Raw genomic sequence first — 21396 nt, 5'->3', positions numbered from 1 at the left:
TAACAAAGCAGGGATAAGCTCAGAAATTCTGGTTTCTTGGGACTCATTGAAAATGTGAAAAGTTCCTGCTCTGGAAATGCTTGACTTCACTGTCGCGGGGAACAGTCGCTTTATGGGAAATGCACACAGAACTGTTGCTTTAAATAATAATGTCACTTATTAGAAAACTGTGAGACTTGACCTTGAAGATTCAAAATTTTTATCTCCTTTAACAGGCCTGTTTGTTTGCATGATGTGAGCATTTGAAATTACAGTACAGGGGATAATTTTTACATAGATTAATTGTGAAAATAAAATGATACAATTAAAACCAGTTTTTTGAATGCAATTTATATAACAAATAAAATAGCTTGCTAGTAACTATTCTTCTGACAAAATTTGAGACATTTCTTTGAAATGCAGGCAATCTGAATTTTACTCTTCAGCTACATTACAAATACCTACCTTGGGCCCTTGGCTTGCAATCATTAGAAACATAAAAGATATTTCCTTGAGTATGAAGAGTATAATGTGCTGTCTCTATTGCTAAATATCATTTTGGCTTTGGTGGTCTTTTCATTGTATGAGAATAATGAAATATCTTTTTTTCTTCATTGGAGAGTAAAAATTAAATTTGATTCCTTCTGACATGAATTGGTATAGAAGAGATAATGGAAGAGAAGTGTTGTTAAAATATATGGGGATTTCTAGGAAGTAGGGACACACCAGTCCAGGAAGGTATTCAGAATTTTCAGAATTTAGAACAGTGGTGTAGGCTCACAGAAGGGAAAGGAAGCAACATACCCTGGCTACTGTGCACCAGGCATTGTGCTAGATGCTTTTCTTAGTTTATCTAATCTTAATCTCTGTATCCATTCTATGAGGTGGTTTCTTTTCTTTCTTTTTTCTTTTATTATTTATTTATTTATTATTTTATTTTATTTTACATCTTCACTGGAGTATAATTGCTTTATAATGGTGTGTTAGTTTCTGCTTATAACAAAGTGAATCAGTTATACATATACACATGTTCCCATATCTCTTCCCTCTTGCATCTCCCTCCCTCCCACCCTCCCTATCCCACCCATCTAGGTGGTCACAAAGCACCGGGCTGATCTCCCTGTGCTATGCGGTTGCTTCCCACTAGCTATCTGTTTTACGTTTGGTAGTGTATATATGTCCATGCCACTCTCTCACTTTGTCACAGCTTACCCTCCCCCCCCCATATCCTCAAGTCCATGCTCTAGTAGGTCTGTGCCTTTATTCCTGTCCTATCCCTAGGTTCTTCATGACATTTTCTTTTCTTAGATTCCATATATATGTGTTAGCATACGGTATTTGTCTTTCTCTTTCTGATTTACTTCACTCTGTATGACAGACTCTAGGTCCATCCACCTCACTACAAATAACTCAATTTCGTTTCTTTTTATGGCTGAGTAATATTCCATTGTATATATGTGCCACATCTTCTTTATCCATTCATCTGTTGATGGACACTTAGGTTGCTTCCATGTCCTGGCTATTGTAAATAGAACTGCAAGGAACACTGTGGTAGATGACTCTTTTTGAATTATGGTTTTCTCAGGGTATATGCCCAATAGTGGGATTGCTGGGTCATATGGTAGTTCTATTTGTAGTTTTTTAAGGAACCTCCATACTGTTCTCCATAGTGGCTGTACCAATTCACATTCCTACCAGCAGTGCAAGAGTGTTCCCTTTTCTCTACACCCTCTCCAGCATTTATTGTTTCTAGATTTTTTGATGATGGCCATTCTGACCAGTGTGAGATGATATCTCATTGTAGTTTTGATTTGCATTTCTCTAATGATTAATGATGTTGAGCATTCTTTCATGTGTTTGTTGGCAGTCTCTATATCTTCTTTGGAGAAATGTCTATTTAGGTCTTCTGCCCATTTTTGGATTGGGTTGTTTGTTTTTTTGTTATTGAGCTGCATGAGCTGCTTATAAATTTTGGAGATTAATCCTTTGTCAGTTGCTTCATTTGCAAATATTTTCTCCCATTCTGAGGGTTGTCTTTTGGTCTTGTTTATGGTTTCCTTTGCTGTGCAAAAGCTTTGAAGTTTCATTAGGTCCCATTTGTTTATTTTTGTTTTTATTTCCATTTCTCTAGGAGGTGGGTCAAAAAGAATCTTGCTGTGATTTATGTCATAGAGTGTTCTGCCTATGTTTTCCTGTAAGAGTCTGATAGTTTCTGGCCTTACATTTAGGCCTTTAATCCATTTTGAGCTTATTTTTGTGTATGGTGTTAGGGAGTGATCTAATCTCATACTTTTACATGTACCTGTCTAGTTTTCCCAGCACCACTTATTGAAGAGGCTGTCCTTTCTCCACTATACATTCCTGCCTCTTTTATCAAAGATAAGATGACCATATGTGCGTGGGTTTATCTCTGGGCTTTCTATCCTGTTCCATTGGTCTATATTTCTGTTTTTGTGCCAGTACCATACTGTCTTGATTACTGTAGCTTTGTAGTATAGTCTGAAGTCAGGGAGCCTGATTCCTCCAGCTCCATTTTTCGTTCTCAAGATTGCTCTGGCTATTCGGGTTCTTTTGTGTTTCCATACAAATTGTGAAATTTTTGGTTCTAGTTCTGTGAAAAATGCCATTGGTAGTTTGATAGGGATTGCAGTGAATCTATAGATTGCTCTGGGTAGTAGAGTCATTTTCACAATGTTGATTCTTCCTATCCAAGAACATGGTATATCTCTCCATCTATTTGTATCATCTTTAATTTCTTTCATCAGTGTCGTATAATTTTCTGCATACAGGTCTTTTGTCTCCTTAGGTAGGTTTATTCCTAGATATTTTATTCTTTTTTTTGCAGTGGTAAATGGGAGTGTTTTCTTGATTTCACTTTCAGATTTTTCATCACTAGTGTATAGGAACGCCAGAGATTTCTGTGCATTAATTTTGTATTCTGCTACTTTACCAAATTCATTGATTAGCCCTTGTAGTTTTCTGGTAGCCTCTTTAGGATTCTCTGTGTATAGTATCATGTCATCTGCAAACAGTGACAGCTTTACTTCTTTTCCGATTTGGATTCCTTTTATTTTCTTTTCTTCTCTGATTGCTGTGGCTAAAAGTTCCAAAACTATCTTGAATAAGAGTGGTGAGAGTGGGCAACCTTGTCTTGTTCCTGATCTTTCTGGAAATGCTTTCAGTTTTTCACCATTGAGGACATGTTGGCTGTGGGTTTGTCATATATGGCCTTTATTATGTTGAGGTAAGTTCCCTCTATGCCTACTTTCTGAAGAGTTTTTATCATAAGTGGGTGTTGAATTTTGTGGAAAGCTTTCTCTGCATCTATTGAGATGACCATATGGTTTTTCTCCTTCAGTTTGTTAATATGGTGTAGCACATTGATTGATTTGCGTATATTGAAGAATCCTTGCATTCCTGGGATAAACCCCACTTGATCATGGTGTATGATGCTTTTAATGTCTGTTGGATTCTGTTTGCTAGTATTTTGTTGAGGATTTTTGCATCTACGTTCATCAGTGATATTGGCCTGTAGTTTTCTTTCTTTGTTACATCCTTGTCTGGTTTTGGTATCAGGGTGATGGTGGCCTCGTAGAATGAGTTTGGGAGTGTTCCTCCCTCTGCTATATTTTGGAAGAGTTTGAGAAGGATAGGTGTTAGCCCTCATCTAAATGTTTAGTAGAATTCTCCTGTGAAGCCATCTGTTCCTGGGCTTTTGTTTGTTGGAAGATTTTTAATCACAGTTTCAATTTCAGTGCTTGTGATTGGTCTATTCATATTTTCTAATTCTTCCTGATTCACTCTTGGCAGGTTGTGCATTTCTAAGAATCTGTGCATTTCTTCCAGTTTGTCCATTTTATTGACATAGAGTTGCTTGTAGTAATCTCTCATGATCTTTTGTATTTCTGAAGTGTCAGTTGTTACTTCTCCTTTTTCATTTCTAATTCTATCGATTTGAGTCTTCTCCCTTTTTTTCTCGATGAGTCTGGCTAATGGTTTATCAATTTTGTTTATCTTCTCAAAGAACCAGCTTTAGTTTTATTGATCTTTGCTATCGTTTCCTTCATTTCTTTTTCATTTATTTCTGATCTGATCTTTATGATTTCTTTCCTTCTTTTAACTTTGGGGTTTTTTTATTCTTCTTTCTCTAATAGCTTTAGGTGCAAGGTTAGGTTGTTTATTCGAGATGTTTCCTGTTTCTTAAGGTAGGATTGCTTGCTATAAACTTTCCTCTTAGAACTGCTTTTGCTGCATCCCATAGGTTTTGGGTCATCGTGTCTCCACTGTCATTTGTTTCTAGGTATTTTTTGATTTCCTCTTTGATTTCTTCAGTGATCAGTTCGTTATTAAGTAGTGTATTGTTTAGCCTCCATGTGTTTGTATTTTTTATAGATCTTTTCCTATAATTGATATCTAGTCTCATAGCAATGTCATCAGTAAAGATATTGATACGATTTCCGTTTCCTCTAAATTTACCAAGGCTTGATTTGTGACCCAAGATATGATTTATCCTGGAGAATGTTCCATGAGCACTTGAGAAAAATGTGTATTCTGTTGTTGTTGGATGAAATGTCCTATATCAATTAAGTCCATCTTGTTTAATGTATCATTGAAAGCTTGTGTTTCCTTATTTATTTTCATTTTGGACGATCTGTCCATTGGTTAAAGTGGGGTGTTAAAGTCCCCTACTATGAATGTGTTACTGTCGATTTCCCCTTTTATGGCTGTTAGTATTTGCCTTATGTATTGAGGTGCTCTTATGTTGGATGCATAAATATTTACAATTGTTATATCTTCTTCTTGGATGGATCCCTTGATCATTATGTAGTGTCCGCCTTTGTCTCTTCTAATAGTCTTTATTTAAACTCTATTTTGTCTGATATGATAATTGCTACTCCAGCTTTCTTTTGGTTTCCATTTGTATGGAATATCTTTTTCCATCCCCTCACTTTCAGTGTGTATGTGTCTCTAGGTCTGAAGTGGGTCTCTTGAAGACAGCATATATATGGGTCTTGTTTTTGTCTTCATTCAGCCAGTCTGTGGCTTTTGGTGGGAGCATTTAATCCATTTACATTCGAGGTAATTATTGATATGTATGTTTCTATTCCCATTTTGTCAATTGTTTGGGGTTTGTTATTGTAGGTCTTTTCCTTCTCTTGTGTTTCTTGCCTAGAGAAGATCCTTTAGCATTTGTTGTAAAGCTGGTTTGGTGGTGCTGAACTCTCAGCTTTTGCTTGTCTGTAAAGGTTTTAATTTCTCCATTAAATCTGAGTGAGATCCTTGCTGGGTAGAGTAATCTTGGTTGTAGGTTTTTCTCCTTCATCACTTTAAATATGTCCTGCCAGCCCCTTCTGGCTAGCAGAGTTTCTGCTGAAAGATCAGCTGTTAACCTTATGGGGATTCCCTTGTGTGCTATTTGTTGTTTTTCCCTTGCTGCTTTTAATATGTTTTCTTTGTATTTAATTTTTGACAGTTTGATTAATATGTGTCTTGGCGTGTTTCTCCTTGGATTTATCCTGTATGGGACTCTCTGTGCTTCCTGGACTTGATTAACTATTTCCTTTCCCATATTAGGGAAGTTTTCAACTATAATCTCTTCAAATATTTCCTCAGTCCCTTTCTTTTTCTCTTCTTCTTCTGGAACCCCTATGATTCGAATATTGGTGCATTTAATGTTATCCCAGAGGTCTCTGAGACTGTCCTCAGTTCTTTTCATTCTTTTTTCTTTATTCTGCTCTGCAGTAGTTATTTCCACTATTTTATCTTCCGGGTCACTTATCCGTTCTTCTGCCTCAGTTATTCTGCTATGGATCCCATCTAGAGTGTTTTTAATTTCATTTATTGTGTTGTTCATCATTGCTTGTTTCATCTTTAGTTCTTCTAGGTCCTTGTTAAATGTTTCATGCATTTTCTCTATGCTATATCCAGGATTTTGGATCATCTTTACTATCATTATTCTGAATTCTTTTTCAGGTAGACTGCCTATTTCCTCTTCATTTGTTAGGTCTGGTGGGTTTTTATCTTGCTCCTTCATCTGCTGTGTGTTTTTCTGTCTTCTCATTTTGCTTAACTTACTGTGTTTGGGGTCTCCTTTTTGCAGGCTGCAGGTTCGTAGTTCCCATTGTTTTTGGTGTCTGTCTCCAGTGGCTAAGGTTGGTTCAGTGGTTTGTGTATGCTTCCTGGTGGAGGGGACTAGTGCCTGTGTTCTGGTGGATAAGGCTGGATCTTGTCTTTCTGGTAGGCAAGTCCACGTCTGGTGGTGTGTTTTGGGGTGTCTGTGGACTTATTATGATTTTAGGCAGCCTCTCTGCTAATGGGTGGGGTTGTGTTCCTGTCTTGCTAGTTGTTTGGCATAGGGTGTCCAGCACTGTAGCTTGCTGGTCTTTGAGTGAAGCTGGGTGCTGGTGTTGAGATGGAGATCTCTGGGAGATTTTTGCTGTTTGATATTATGTGGAGCTGGGAGGTCTCTTGTGGACCAGTGTCCTGAAGTTGGCTCTCCCACCTCAGAGGCACAGCACTGACTCCTGGCTGCAGCACCAAGAGCCTTTCATCCACGCGGCTCAGAATAAAAGAGAGCAAAAGTAGAAAGTAAGAAGGAGGATAAAAGAAAATAAAATAAAGTAAGATAAAATAAAATAAACTTATTAAAATAAAAAATAATTTTTAAGAAAAAAAATTTTTTTAAGTAAAAAAACCCAAAAAAACAACAACAACAAAAAAACGGACGGATAGAACCGTAGGACAAATGGTGAAAGCAAAGCTATACAGACAAAATCTCACACAGAAGCATACACATACACGCTCACAAAAAGAGGAAAAGGGGAAAAAATCATAAATCTTGCTAAGTCCACCTCCTCAATTTGGGATGATTCGTTGTCTTTTCATGTATTCCACAAATGCAGGGTACATCAAGTTGATTGTGGAGATTTAATCCGCTGCTTCTGAGGCTGCTGGGAGAGATTTCCCTTTCTCTTCTTTGTTCTCACAGCTCCCGGGGCTCAGCTTTGGATTTGGCCCAGCCTCTGCGTGTAGGTCGCCTAAGGGAGTCTGTTCTTCGCTCAGACAGGACGGGGTTAAAGGAGCAGCTGACTCGGGGGCTCTGGCTCACTCAGGCCGGGGGGAGGGAGGGGCACGGAGTGCGGGGCGAGCCTGCAGCACAGAGGCCGGCGTGACGTTGCACCAACCTGAGGCACGCTGTGCGTTCTCCCGGGGAAGTTGTCCCTGGATCCTGGGACCCTGGCGGTGGCGGGCTGCACAGGCTCCCTGGAAGTGGGGTGTGGATAGTGACCTGTGCTCGCACACAGGCTTCTTGGTGGCGGCAGCAGCAGCCTTAGCATCTCATGGCCCGGCTCTGGGGTCTGCGCTGTTAGCCGCGGCTCGCACCCGTCTCTGGAGCTCCTTTAAGCAGCGCTCTTAATCCCCTCTCATCGCGCACTAGGAAACAGAGGGAAGAAAAAGTCTCTTGCCTCTTCGGCAGGTCCCAACTTTTCCCCGGACTCCCTCCCGGCCAGCCGTGGCACACTAACCCCCTGCAGGCTGTGTTCACGCCGGCAACCCCAGTCCTCTCCCGGCACTCCGACCAAAGCCCGAGCCTCAACTCCCAGCCCCACCCGCCCCGGCGGTTGAGCAGACAAGCCTCTCGGGCTGGTGAGTGGCTGGTGAGTGCGGGTCGGCACCGATCCTCTGTGTGGGAATCTCTCCGCTTTGCCCTCCGCACCCCTGTTGCTGTGCTGTGCTCTCCTCCGTGGCTCCGAAGCTTCCCCCCTCCAACACCCGCAGTCTCCTCCCGCGGAGGGGCTTCCTAGTGTGTGGAAACCTTTCCTCCTTCACAGCTCCCTCCCACTGGTGCAGGTCCAGTCCCTATTCTTTTGTCTCTGTTTATTCTTTTTTCTTTTGCCCTACCCAGGTACGTGGGGAGTTTCTTGCCTTTTGGGAGGTCTGAAGTCTTCTGCCAGCGTTCAGTAGGTGTTCTGTAGGAGTTGTTCCACGTGTAGATGTATTTCTGATGTATCTGTGGGGAGGAAGGTGATCTCCGCGTCTTACTCTTCCACCATCTTCCCCCCTCTCCTCTTTTTTCTTTACTTCCTTTATTTTTTCTCCTTTCCTCTCTTTTTATCTCCCTCTTTTTTCCTTTAGTTTTATTAAAGGTTTTTTAAAGCAAGTTCCAAAAATCATATTATTTCACCCCTGCATATTTAAAATATCTGTAAGCAATGTGGACATTTTCTTATATCGCCACAATGCCATTATCACACCCAATAAAATGATCGTTTTTTGGTACCATCTAATATCCAGTGTATAACCCAAGCAAACGTCTTTCTATGATGGACTTGTCTGAATCTGGATCTACACATGGTTCACATATTGAGGTGATTGTTGTATCTCTTTCTCTTTTGATCTAGCCCAGTTCCCCGCCCCCCTTTTTTCCTCCAATTCACTGGTTGCAGAAACTAGGTCAGTTGTCCTATGGAATTTCCACATTCTGGATCATCTGTTTGCTCCCTTGTGGTGTCATTTAATTTGTTTCTTTATCCCTCTCATTTCATACAGACTTTAAGTTAGCCCCTTGATCGGGTTAAAGTTCTTTTTTTTTTTTTTTTTTGGCAAAACTTCTTCAAAGGTGGGCTGTGAGCTTCATACATGTCCTATCAGGAAGCCACAATGTCTGATTATCTCACATCTGGTGATGCAAAGATGAATTGCCCTTGTTCCTAATTTACTTTTCATGAGGGTTTTATCCATTGATGATCTTTGCCTGAAACAGTTATTTTCTTAGGGTCTCCAAAATGGTGATTTTCTAATCATATCATTTCTTCCACAGTTATTAGTTAGATTTTTTTCTATTAAAAAATCTTTCCCTCATCAGTTCAGGCTATCTGGCTACCCTGAAATACAGTTTATACAGGCAAGGCAGGATAAATGCTTATTTTTATTCCTTTTAATTGCCAGATTTCTAGATAAGGAGTTGGTGCTTTAGAGGAAGCTTTTTTTTTTTTTTTCATTTTCACTTTACAGACAAAGAACTTGAGGCTCAGAGATGTCAAAAAAAATTGCTCAAGATCCCAAACAGGTATTAAGGAGCAGAAATGGTGTTCAAACCGATATCTTCTGGCCTCAAAAGCATATGCTAATTCTACTAAACCAAAATGGACCCCTGCCCTCAACCCCCCAGCTGCTGACAGCTGGGAGTTGTTACTGCAAATATCTCCCCCTGCTTTGCCCTTTAAGAACCAGGCTCCAAGAATCCTCCTTTACAGCATTCTGGGCTTTATAAACTTATGCAATACTCCAGAACTGTAGTTCCAAATAGAGGTGCTGGCCTGGCTAGGCCAAGAACTGAGCAGAGCCAGGAAATAGGTCACACTATTGCTATTTAGAGGGAGGGGCTTTAGCATCACAGTTTGTGTCTTAGGCTCCTGTGACAACCAAAGTGTGAGTCACTCTAAGTTATGGCTGGAGCAGATAACGGTGATCCAAACAATTTGGAGAGTTGTCAGATGTTAAGATGTCTTAACTAAGTCTCCTAAACCATTTTCCCTTTCTTCTGCCACCCCTGCTCTCTGCCATTCCAGATTTGAGGGGAGTACTTAGGTAACTGCCTAAACATTATTTTACAATGCCTAAACCTCTGTTAACTGTGTCACTGGCATCTGCCTGCTCCCCCGCCCTGAAGCCCATGGTCCTTTAGTATCTTAAAGTAGTGTTAAAGAAGTAGAGTTCACTCAGTAAATTTGGGAGATTTTCTTGGCTTTGTGGTGTCTACATATCACGGGCTTCTAGTGCTAGAGTCTCTACCTGACTCAGAGAAAGAATGTTTCTCTGGGACTTCCCTGGTGGTCCAGTGCGTAAGACTGCACTCCCAATGCAGGGGGCCTGGTTCGATCCCTGGTCAGGGAACTAGATCCCGCATGCGTGCCGCAACTAAGAGTGCGCATGCTGCAACTAAAGATCCCACATGCCTCAACGAAGATCCCGTGGGCCGCAACTAAGACCTGGTGCAGCCAAACTAAATTAATAATAAATAAATAAATATTTTTAAAAAAGAACATTTCCCTAGACTTCATACAACCCAGAGGTACAAAAATTTTTTAATGCCCTCCACATTTCACCCCTCCCATCAGCATAGCAGTCTACATTAGAAACAAACAAATAACCAACCTTCAGAATTGTAGTTGGAGAGGTTTCCTGTGCTTATGGGGCTAAAGGCCCCATCTCAGCCTCTGATGTTCCATGATGGGCCTCCAAATAGGGGAGGCCCACAGTCCTGCTGTCCCAGGCCAGTACCCAAATTCCCAAATACCTGCATCTATACATCAGAAAAAAATTTATGCTATCTCTATCCTTGCTTACAGGGGACTGTGATTAGTGCCATGAAAACATGCTGTCAGCTGCAAACAGCAGTCCCCTAAAGCAGTTCTCTAGAAAAAACAGGAAGGTAATTCTGTAATCTGCCTTGAAAAGATAAGGTCAGAGACAGAATCTAGATATAAAAATGGCAGAAGAGAATGAATAAACGTCATTCAGAGAGTAGCCTCCATAAAATTATATTTAAATACTAGGCTTCCTTACAGAATATCTGACCCAATACTATCCAGTAGAACTTTCTGTGATGATGGAAATGTTCTGTATCTGCACTGTCCAATAGGAAGACCACTGGCCACATGTGGTTATTGAGCACTTGAAATGTGGCTCATGCAACTGAAAAAACTAACTTTTATTGCATTTCATTTAATTAATTAAAATTAAAATTTAATGGAATGTGTAGCTAAGGATTACCATATTGGACAATGCAGATCTGGCCCCTGTATTCTTAACTTTTTCTTTCTCCTAACAGTATACATAATTTGGGGCTGTTATAAAATAGTTAAAAAATTGAAGGTACCAATTTTATTAATCTTAGTGATGAATTTTCCTTACAGAATTAGATTCATAATGGCTTAGAAATTCTAGCCTCCTTGTACATAGACAAACTTTTTATTATGAGACTAACTTCAAGGGAAAATTAATTATGCTCAAACTTTGATTTTTAAAATTTGTTTGAATTATATGCTTTAGTGGTGATGGTTATAACAGCGATAGGAACGCACTTAATGCTACTGAACTGTACACTTAGAAATGGTTAAAATGGTAAATTTTGTGTTAAATATATTTTACCACAATAAAATAAAGAAAATTATGTGTTTTATTTTCTTTCATTAGGCCTGATTTTAATTTAATTTTGTTAAAATTTCCCACTGTCCGTAGACCTTGCTGAGAATCTGGTCCAGCATGTTCCTGGCTGCAGTGTGTTTTTCTTTGGTGAGGCCGACCTGCCTGAGAAGCGCACTCTTGTCCAGAGAAGGAAACAACTGGGCTGGTTCACAAGGAGGGATTTCAGTGCTCTTAAACCTGACCTGGGAGTTGCACCTGCCCGAAGATGTGGTTTAACAGGTTCACAGTATGGTTTTGTTCTGCTTTTCTTGTTGTTGTTGTTGTTTTTTAATTTATTTATTTAATTTATTTATTTTTGGCTGCATTGGGTCTTCGTTGCTACACACAGGCTTTCTCTAGTTGCAACGAGCAGGGGCTACTCTTTGTTGTGGTGTGCGGGCTTCTCACTGCAGTGGCTTCTCTTGTTGTGGAGCACGGGCTCTAGACGCGCGGGCTTCAGTAGTTGTGGCTTGTGGGCTCAGTAGTTGTGGCTTGTGGGCTCTAGAGTGCAGGCTCAGTAGCTGTGGCGCACGGGCTTAGTTGCTGCACGGCATGTGGGATCTTCCTGGACCAGGGCTTGAACCCATGTCCCCTGCATTGGCAGGCAGATTCTTAACCATGCGCCACCAGGGAAGCCCCTCTGCTTTTGTTTTTAAACTTGAGTATTCTGAGGTCACCTTCATTTGATCCCTCCCACATAATACAGGAGGGCTTTAGCTGGGGCTCCTTCTTGGCTTGGTTGAAGGTCTCCTCATGCCTCTTTCTTACCCATGCCTTCATGAGCTGACCAGAGAGGCTGGAAGCCCTCATCATATATTCCATGAGAGCCCCCAAGAGTGATGTTCAAGATAAATAACGAGCCCTGCAGCGTGGCCACTGATGGTGAGAATGGTTGACACCAGGACAGGTCCTGGAGGCTCGCTGCTGTGCTGGGCATGAGCGTGTATCCTGGGGACACTTGGTGGCTCAGGACTTGGGTAGAGCTTACTTTTAGCTGGTAGGAAAGTCTTTCAGCACTTAAACATCCAGTGTGTCCAAGTTGATGCTTACAGCTGGAAGTCAGTTCTAGAGGCACCCTGGAGACAAGCTTTTCTACACAGCAGGCTCTAGGCCAGAGAGAACAAACATGGGGAATGGTATTCTTCCTTCCCCTGGATCTCACCAACTCTTACCTCTCTCTGCTACTCCAGACCCACTCCTTGCTTAGAGCTTACCTTCGGAAAAGGCAGTAGCACCCCATCCAAAATGCCATCCCCATTCACTGCACTTCACCATCCTAGTGCCATTTATTTGAGTCTTAATTCTTTCACCCTCAAGTATCTTCTGTAGGGATCACAAATTAAACCATGCTAGGTAACATTTTCATAGTCAGTTAATATTTTAGCCGTTACTAAGATACTAGGTCCCCAAGGAGCAAGAGGTGGGCAACCATAAGAAACACATTTCCCCATGGTGCAGTTACCCATAGGCTTTTGGTTACTAATCCCTGGTGCAGAATTCTGCTCTCAAACCAATGATATCTATAATCAAGCAGAGCAGTACAATGAAAACAGTGCAGGCTTTGAGGCTCTGCTCGAATCCTGGCCTTGCTGTTCATTGGCCGTGTGACTTCAGAGTGTTCCTTAACTCATTAAGCCTCAGTTCCCATATCTATAAAATGGACATAATAATTATATCTCCCTCATGAGACTGTGAAGTTGAAATAATGTCTATTAAGTGCCGAACACAGTACTAAGGGGCCATTTTTTCCTTCCATTTAGAGAAAAGATTTATAAAAAATTGTGTGTTAGTCTTTACTTATGGAAAAAGGAAGAAGCTGATTGCTCCCTGCCAATTTGAACCTCACATATTTTCCCACGATTTGTCTCACAAATGTAGAAGTGTAAGTTTGTGACTAAATTTTCAGACAGCTATTTCCTGGCTTCTAATTTGGGCCTTACTAAAGACTGAAAGGATTATTTCACAAACCTTGTCAGCGCAGTGCCCAGTGACTGGGATTACAGTCAGTGAACAGGAATTAGAAGCAGGGATCCTAGTACTAGAGAACAGAACTGGCTTTAGTATTGGATTAGGCAGTCCCTGGAAAAACTTCATTCTCTTTCTGCATTGCTATGAGACTGAATGGGTCGGTATTTAGGGAGAACTTTAGAGGACTCTAAAAAGCATATCTGAGTTAAAGACTAAATGTTCATGTTATCACTAATCATATTCAATCTTCTAAGTACAAACTTGGTTTGTAATTGTCTAAACCAAAGTGAACACTGCTCCCCCATCTCACCTAATGGTTGTCTGGTGTTGGGATAATCTCACCCATTTTACATTGTTTGATTGGAATGGACAAGCCATTGGGATTTCTAATTTCTTCTCTATTTTTACTCCATGTGGAGATCTGTGATTTACATGGAGAATTTCATCAACATCTGAAAGTCCTAAGTTTACTTTAAAATGCCAAGATTGGCACAAAAATGTTTAAAGATGGTATTTTAAAGGTAAAATTTGATACTGATAAAGATTTAGTTAGAGGCACTCATGCTACTAACGGTAGCATCAATTGGTATAAACTTTTTGGAAGTGAGTTGGTGATGTGTATTAAGAGCTCCAAGAATATATGTAACTGCTTTGCAGAAATTCTAGTTCTAGTGATAGATTTATCTTAAGGAAATAGATTTATTCCTGAGGAAATAATAAAAAGTACATGTACTTATGCACAAGTATGTTTATCAAAGAACTATTTATAATAGTAAATACGGGAAACAATGTAAATGTTCAGTATTTGAGAGTGATTATTAAATAAGCTATACCTAGGTGAAAGACTATTATGCAAGCAATTAAGTGTGAAGGTTTGGAAGAATTTTTAGAGACTTGAAAAATACAATACAATGTAGAGAGAATTTGCAGTTTATTAATTAATGCAACAAATATTTTTTTTTAATATTTTTATTTATTTGGCTGCGCCGGGTCTTAGCTGTGGCATGCGAACTCTTAGTTGCAGCATATGGGAGCTAGTTCCCTGACCAGGGATCGAACCCAGAGCCCCCTGCATTGGGAGCGTGGAGTCTTAGCCACTAGACCACCAGGGAAGTCCCTGCAACAAATATTTATCAAGTACCTAGTATGTGCTAGGCACTATCGTCAGTGGGGAAAATAGAATTTATTTGCCCTCAAAGCATTTACATTCCAGGGATTTTCCTGGTGGCGCAGTGGTTAAGAATCTGCCTGCCAATGCAGGGGACACAGGTTCAAGCCCTGGTCCAGGAAGATCTCACATGCTGCGGAGCAGCTAAGCCCGTGTGCCACAACTATTGAGCCTGCGCTCTAGAGCCCGTGAGCCACAACTACTGAGCCCACGTACCACAACTACTGAAGCCCGTGCACCTAGAGCCCGTGCTCCGCACCAAGAGGAGCCACCGCAGTGAGAAGCCCGCGCACCGCAACGAAGAGTAGCCCCCGCTCGCCGCAACTAGAGAAAACCTGCGAGCAGCAACGAAGACTCAACGCAGCCAAAAAAAAAAGAGTTTACATTCCAGTGGGGAAGGGGTGAAGAGAGCGACAGTAAATAACAAGCTTAATAAATAAAGAATTATATAGTATGTTAGAAAATAAGTGCTACAGCCAAAAAAACAAACAAAACTGTAGTTCACTCCCATCCCAGACACATGATTCCCATTGTCCTGTTCAGTTTTTTTTTTTTTTTTTTTTTTGCCGTACGCGGGCCTCTCACCGCTGTGGCCTCTCCTGTTGCGGAGCACAGGCTTCGGACGCGCAGGCTCAGCGGCCATGGCTCATGGGCCCAGCCGCTACGCGGCACGTGGGATCTTCCCGGACCGGGGCACGAACCCGTGTCCCCTGCATCGGCAGGCGGACTCTCAACCACTGCGCCACCAGGGAGGTCCTGAACTACAGTTTTTAAATGGGATAAACCAAAGTAGGCCTCATAGTGAAGGCAGTGTCGGAGCAAAGACTGGGAGAGAGGCAGTTAGCCACGTGGAGATGTGGACAGTAGTCTCAGGCAGAGAGAAAGCCAGTGTCAAGGCCAAAGGATATAAAGTAGTATAAACAGTATGATCTCAATATTGTAAAATATATGTATGCATCTATTTATTTTATTTATGTTATATATTTGTAAGAAAAGTGTTTTTAAATTCTTAAAGCTTTCAACTTATTTTCATTATTTCTCTAAATTGATTTGATCTTGTGATTACTTTCCATCATCTTTCATAAAGGCTAATTATTGAGGTTTATCAATGATCAGTTTTATAAAAGCTGGGTGTCATTGCATTTATTCAGATTGCTGATGAAAGATTTAAGAAAAGAAGGGAAAAGTAGCACAACTTTCCCCTCCGTATGTCTTTTTTGCTAATATCTCCTAAGTGGCAGAATCCTCAGTTTGTGCAAAAAACATGAAAATTATAAGTTGCCAAGGCTAGGTATACTGTTATTCATCGAGAGACACCTCATTTAATAGGCTCAAAGCAGATTCTAATAGAAAAGTAAAATGTTTCAGAGAGGAACAGTGAGTAAAGGATATGGATAAACAGTTTCTAATATTTCATGAACAAGATTATAATTCGAGTTTAAGACACATAATCAACAGAAATCTTAGGTTACCTTACTTGCACGAATTATCTCTTAAGAAACACGTAAGAAGGAGTAAAATGTTTTCATTTTTAAAAGTAATATCTACTGAAGGAGAATTTCTAGCACCTCTGTCATTAGGGTAGAAATGTTATTCATATAATTTTTCAGTGAATTTAGTTCCTAACTATGGCGATTTCCCTCCTTATTTTTAAATTTAATGGCTTTATATATTTTTCTAACATTTTTTATTTACATCAATGTTTCTCAACATAGTTTTCCACTCCTCCCATCAAAACAGAAAAGCTTCAACACATTGCGTATTTATTTCTTTTCCTAAAAAAATTAAATAGAAATGATTGGTGCTATCAACTGAACACTTACAGTTAACTTTCCAGTGACAAAGTAATCTACACAGTACCCAAGAGGAAGCAGAATCTATAAGGGAACAGGTTTCTGTTTTGAAGTTCCCTGAGAATATTATAAACAGAAGAGAAAAAAGTGAGCTCAGAAATGATTAACACCCATAGTCAGTGCCAAACACACAAAATCTTTTAAACCAAATTCCTTTTAAAAGTTTGTAGTTGGCCAGCTCATGAGGAACATAAATAAGGACAAAGCAGTAATAGTTGATACTTTTAGATCTATAAATAAATACTTTATACATATATATTTTAAAACCCTAAACATTTATAGGATAATTTAAACACCGCTGGCTGATATATGACTGGCCTGCATATATGCATCATTGTTTAAAAATAGAGGGACAGTTCTTTGAACTGTAGTTTCATATGATGCCTTAGGAATCATAGATGGAGGTAATTGGCACATCTTGGAATCAAGGACTTCTGTTTAGTTATTTCAATGGGTTAGTGAGAGCTGTCCCTGCTTAGTTCTGTCTCAGTAAATGAGAAGTTGCAGCATCAGGCACTTTTCTTGACATTGAATAATGCCGTTTACTTCACACCCAAAACTTTACCTAGTCTTTGAAAAATAATTTCTAGTTTTAGAATGAGTCCTGTTTTGAGGAACCTATTTTCATAATTTTCTACATTTGCTTGTAAATCTAGTTGGAATGAAAGGCTCAATGTGTAATTAAGTGTGTAACCTGTAATAGAAGCATGAAGGACTTTGCTTTTGTCTCTGCATGAGCTGGTGAAAGGCACTGTTCTATAGAAAACCTGGGAGCAGGCAGATCACCTGAGGTTCCTTTCAACTGGACTGGCTTCATTCCATTATGATATTAACATGTATCTACCTCTGTGATTTCCTCTCTGAAGTACTGTTACTCTGAAAGATTCAGAGTTGAGAAATTGAGGCTCACAATTCCTTGCAGAGTGGGAAAACGTCATAGCCATTTTGCTGAAAGACAGCTGAGCAGAGGCAGTGTCCCTGAAGAGGTAGAACTTGAATTCAGACTCACGGGGAGCCACTGCCGGCCCTATGCCACACAGTGTCACTCAGCTTTCTTTTCTGTGGATTTGGCCACATGCATAAGAGTCCTGCATTCTTCCCGCCATGGGAGTATTGGACTTAGCAATTATGTTTGAGTTTTATGGCTTTAGTCATCAAATGTCCTGTTTCAGCTGTGGTTTCTCTTTAGTACATGTTCTAAAAAATTTAAAATACCAATACGTAATGATGACTAATTGCTTTTGGTGTAATAACAGCTGTTTATATTTTTGAACCTGAGTTCCAAGTCTGTTTTCTTGCTCTGTTTGTTAGTCTGAAGCAAGGACCACATTTAGGCTAGGTTTTATGTTATTTTAACTTTCATGTTTTTACACCCAGTAACCTGCATGGTTCCTGGAACTCAGCAGGTTTTCAGTAAAAACATATTTAATGAGGGAGTCGCACATTAGTTCATGAGAATCTCTTTATTTATTCAAACTGTAATGTAATCCACAAATTTGCAGTTCTCTCTTCAGATATAAAAATGCCAAATATCCCAAAGCACCACCTCGGCTCTCTCCTCATGCATCTTTTAAAACTAAGCCGCCAAAGAGGAACTTAATATGATAAATAGAACTTCTAAATACATCCCTTAGCAACTTCTGACTCCCTAAAATGAAATCCTTTCTGTGGAGGAAAATATATAGAATCTTTTCACCATTAATTGATTGAAGATGATGGCACCTGGAACTATTTTTGAGAATAGTTTTGATCTAAAGGGGGAAAAAATACATGTGTTTCTTTTGAGTGCTGCTTTTTCATTTTTCTAATGGCCTCTTCACTATTGTTTTGTCTGAATGCAGTTTTTTATTTGTGTTATTCCAGACATGGTCCTACCGCAAGCATCTTTAAACCAGACATTAATAGCATAGTTCACAGTCATTACTGCCAGTGCTCAAACACAAATATTGCATTTGTGTTTGCAAAAGCTACACATCAGATGTTAATTAAGTGCATTTGTTTTTTTTATGCTTAAACAATCTGGCATAAAGAGTTTACATCTATATCAGTTCACCATAAGGTCTCTACAATATCTGAATCACCAGCCGTACAGTATATGATAAATACAGTGTTTCCACACAAGAAAATAACAGAATTGTCAGGAAAACATCAGGCCTGTTATATTTCCCTGTGAAATAATAGCAACTGAATCTCAGTTTCTTTTTCTTTTTGATAAAAAAAGTATATAACTAGGAGTAAACACCAATATTTAGAATGATAAATTTTTCATTAAAGAACACATGGAAAGTGAAATCATACCAAAGATTTTTTTCCTTGTTTTTAGCTTGCTTCAGGGCGTTGTGACAGTTGCGTTGGAATAAAATTGGAATTTCAGCTTTGCAGTGAGGAGATTCATGCTGCCGCCAGAGCAGCCGAGTGCCAATCTGCGGGAGGCAGGAGCGGGGCGAGACCGCAAACTGAGAAACAAACTTTCACATCAGGTTTCTAATTTTAGAGCAAAAAATGGAATTTCTTTAATTATATGACATTTAACTAGAATTACGATTTTCTGGGATTAATTACCTCCCTTATTTAAAGAATCTTTACTAAGTTTAAACTAGCATAAAAAAATCAAATTCAGCATTTCATATAAGGTCACTGGGACTGCTGGATTTAAATGCAGAATTTGATTCATTAGAATTGGGTCACCATATTGGTGTTGGACATGGGAAGGATTAAATGGAGGAATTAGAAATGCGTGCATTTGGGCAGAAAGCAGTTTCTCTTCTTCTTTTCTTTTTTTTTTGCGGTACGCGGGCCTCTCACTGTTGTGGCCTCTCCCGTTGCGGAGCACAGGCTCCGGACACGCAGGCTCAGCAGCTATGGCTCACGGGCCTAGCTGCTTCGCGGCATGTGGGATCTTCCAGGACTGGGGCACGAACCCATGTCCCCTGCATCGGCAGGTGGACTCTCAACCACTGCGCCACCAGGGAAGCCCTCTTCTTCTTTTCTTTTCTTTTTCCCTTTCTTTCTCCCTTTCTTCCTTTCTTCCTTTCTTTCCTTCTAAGAAATGGATCATGACCTCACAACCCCTCAGGAAGGGTACTACTACCTGATTAGTCCAGAAACTTCTCGGCTTCATTGACTGTCTCTGTTTATTCACTGCTTGAATAAGATATAATGATAAAACAAAATTAATTATTATATAATTAAAGTTTAATAGAAGTATTTAAGGGACTTCCCTGGAGGTGCAGTGGTTAAGAATCCGCCTGCCAATGCAGGGGACACGGGTTCGATCCCTGGTCCAGGAAGATCCCACATGACATGGAGCAACTAAGACCGTGCGCCACAACTACTGAGCCTGTGCTCTAGAGCCCGCGAGCCACAACTATTGAGCCCGCGTGCCACAACTACTGAAGCCCGCGCACCTCAACGAAGAGTAGCCCCTGCTCAACACAACTAGAGACAGCCCATGCACAGCAACAAAGACCCAATGCAGCCAAAAATAAATAAATAAATTTTAAAAAAGAATTTAAAACACACATAACAAGAGCATACACAAAAGAAATGATTATTCTGTGTTGTTTGTGATTACTCTTATTTTATTTAGAAGAGAATATAAAAGTTACTTCTAATGTTCAATTTTATTTTTCTAAGAAATAATTAGCTTTTGAAGGAATTTTTTAAGTAGAGATTTATTTTAATTAAGTGAATCGGTGTTGGGACAAGTGAATTCTTTATGGCACTCTTGTGCTCTGGACTTAACATCTAAGCTTATTCTACATCTAATAACTTATCTTAGGTAATGAGTTCATTTATTAGCAAGAATGATCAATTTTAGAAATTCTGTGACAGAAGGTACAGTTATTGGGCACATGGTGGTAGCAGGTGCCTTGGAATCTGCTGGATGGGGGATTCAGAAAAAGTCCCATGTCTTTAGGGATGGAATGGTCCATGCCACCATACTGTGGGGAGGAAGAGCCCTGGGTCCATATGAACGAACTTGCCTTGGAAGTGACTAGCTCCCCCAAGCTGATAACTTACATATGAATATCTGAATGTTGACTGGGCATATCAAAGTTCTGGTATAGCAAAGCACAATAGGCCCAATAAGTATTTTGAATAGTATCAATACTTAGTATAACCCAATATATGTATACATACTTTTCAGCAAAATCTGAGTGTGATCTAGCTATTTGTTTGAATAATGATAAAGATGAGGCCACTTCTTGAGTCAGAATAGGGTATGTATATCAGATATGAGAAAAATGGGGCTGTTTGTAACATTACCTGTTGAGGGGTAGAGGAGAGAGAAACCATGCTTGGATGCTTTCCATTAATGAATGACATTAGCATTGACAAGAAAAATTTCCAGTTGTACTCTGTGAACTGTTAAAACTGATACAATTCTCAAAGATATTTAGAGTAAGTGATTGGTATATGAGGTTGAGAGAGATATGTATTGACTGTTAGGAAATTTAATTTTTATGAAATAAGCATTATGGAGAAATACTGTAATCTGATTCATTCCTGCAGAATTCCCAGTAGGAAGAGGCCCAGCCTCGGGAGTTGAAATGTTTCATTATGTACATGTGTGGGAAAAAGATGAAATGTGGTTTCCGTGTGCTGATTTTCTGTAAAGCGTCTATTAGTATGAGAGTACCCAGGCTAGGCAGCAAAGCCCCCAAACCACGACTGTCTAGGGGAAAGTGAATTCAGCAGGATCTCTCACTGGATACTGACACCATGAGCAATAAGTTTGAAAGTAGCAAGAAAAAGCATTGACAGTAAAATAATGTTGGAATAGTAACTAAAGAATTGTCTTATGCTGAAGGTGAGGTCAGCCTTTTATCCCTCATCAATCCCTAGTCACTTTGCATTTAGAAATGTAAAGTTCCCCCAAAATGAAGAAACTGCAAACCTAAGCTTTTTATACCAATGCTAATTTAACCAAGTTGTCCATCTTATAATGTAAACTATAATTAGAGCAGGGCTATTTATGTAACATGAGCTGCATCTTCCCCAAGGCAGGGAAAAGCAGGACAGTTGCCCCTGGGCTCTAGAGTAACCAGGCTCTGGAGTAGCAATGGCAGTCCCAGTCCCTTGGGAAGCTGGGGATGGAAGAAAGAGATGCCTCCAACTGGTTATACCAAGAAGGTATACATAGTGCCCCAAACCCTGCCCTGCCAAACCCACATGGTCATGAGACACAAGAGTCCCTTTGTCCTTCCCAATTCCAAGACTGTTTGTCACTTTTTA

At 40.0% G+C, this 21396-nt stretch overlaps 1 protein-coding gene across 4 annotated transcripts in view; it reads left to right on the top strand.

Moving 5' to 3' along the window:
- FTCDNL1 (formiminotransferase cyclodeaminase N-terminal like) overlaps window positions 1-21396 on the top strand; it is a 202792-nt gene that overhangs the window by 70488 nt on the left and 110908 nt on the right. For 3 of the 4 annotated variants that reach the window (XM_079924136.1, XM_079924134.1, XM_079924133.1), the window contains one exon: window positions 11224-11409. The exons of the other annotated variant lie outside the window; for it this stretch is intronic. In XM_079924136.1, the coding sequence (XP_079780262.1) occupies window positions 11224-11409 (186 nt within the window). The remainder of the gene's footprint in view (window positions 1-11223; window positions 11410-21396) is intronic. 4 annotated transcript variants of the gene reach the window in all.

The sequence above is a fragment of the Stenella coeruleoalba genome, assembly GCF_951394435.1.
Source record: "Stenella coeruleoalba genome assembly, chromosome: 6".
In the NCBI taxonomy this organism is placed as follows: domain Eukaryota; kingdom Metazoa; phylum Chordata; class Mammalia; order Artiodactyla; family Delphinidae; genus Stenella; species Stenella coeruleoalba.
Note: the sequence above shows the minus strand (reverse complement) of the source record. Positions and strands in the feature narration are given on the sequence as shown.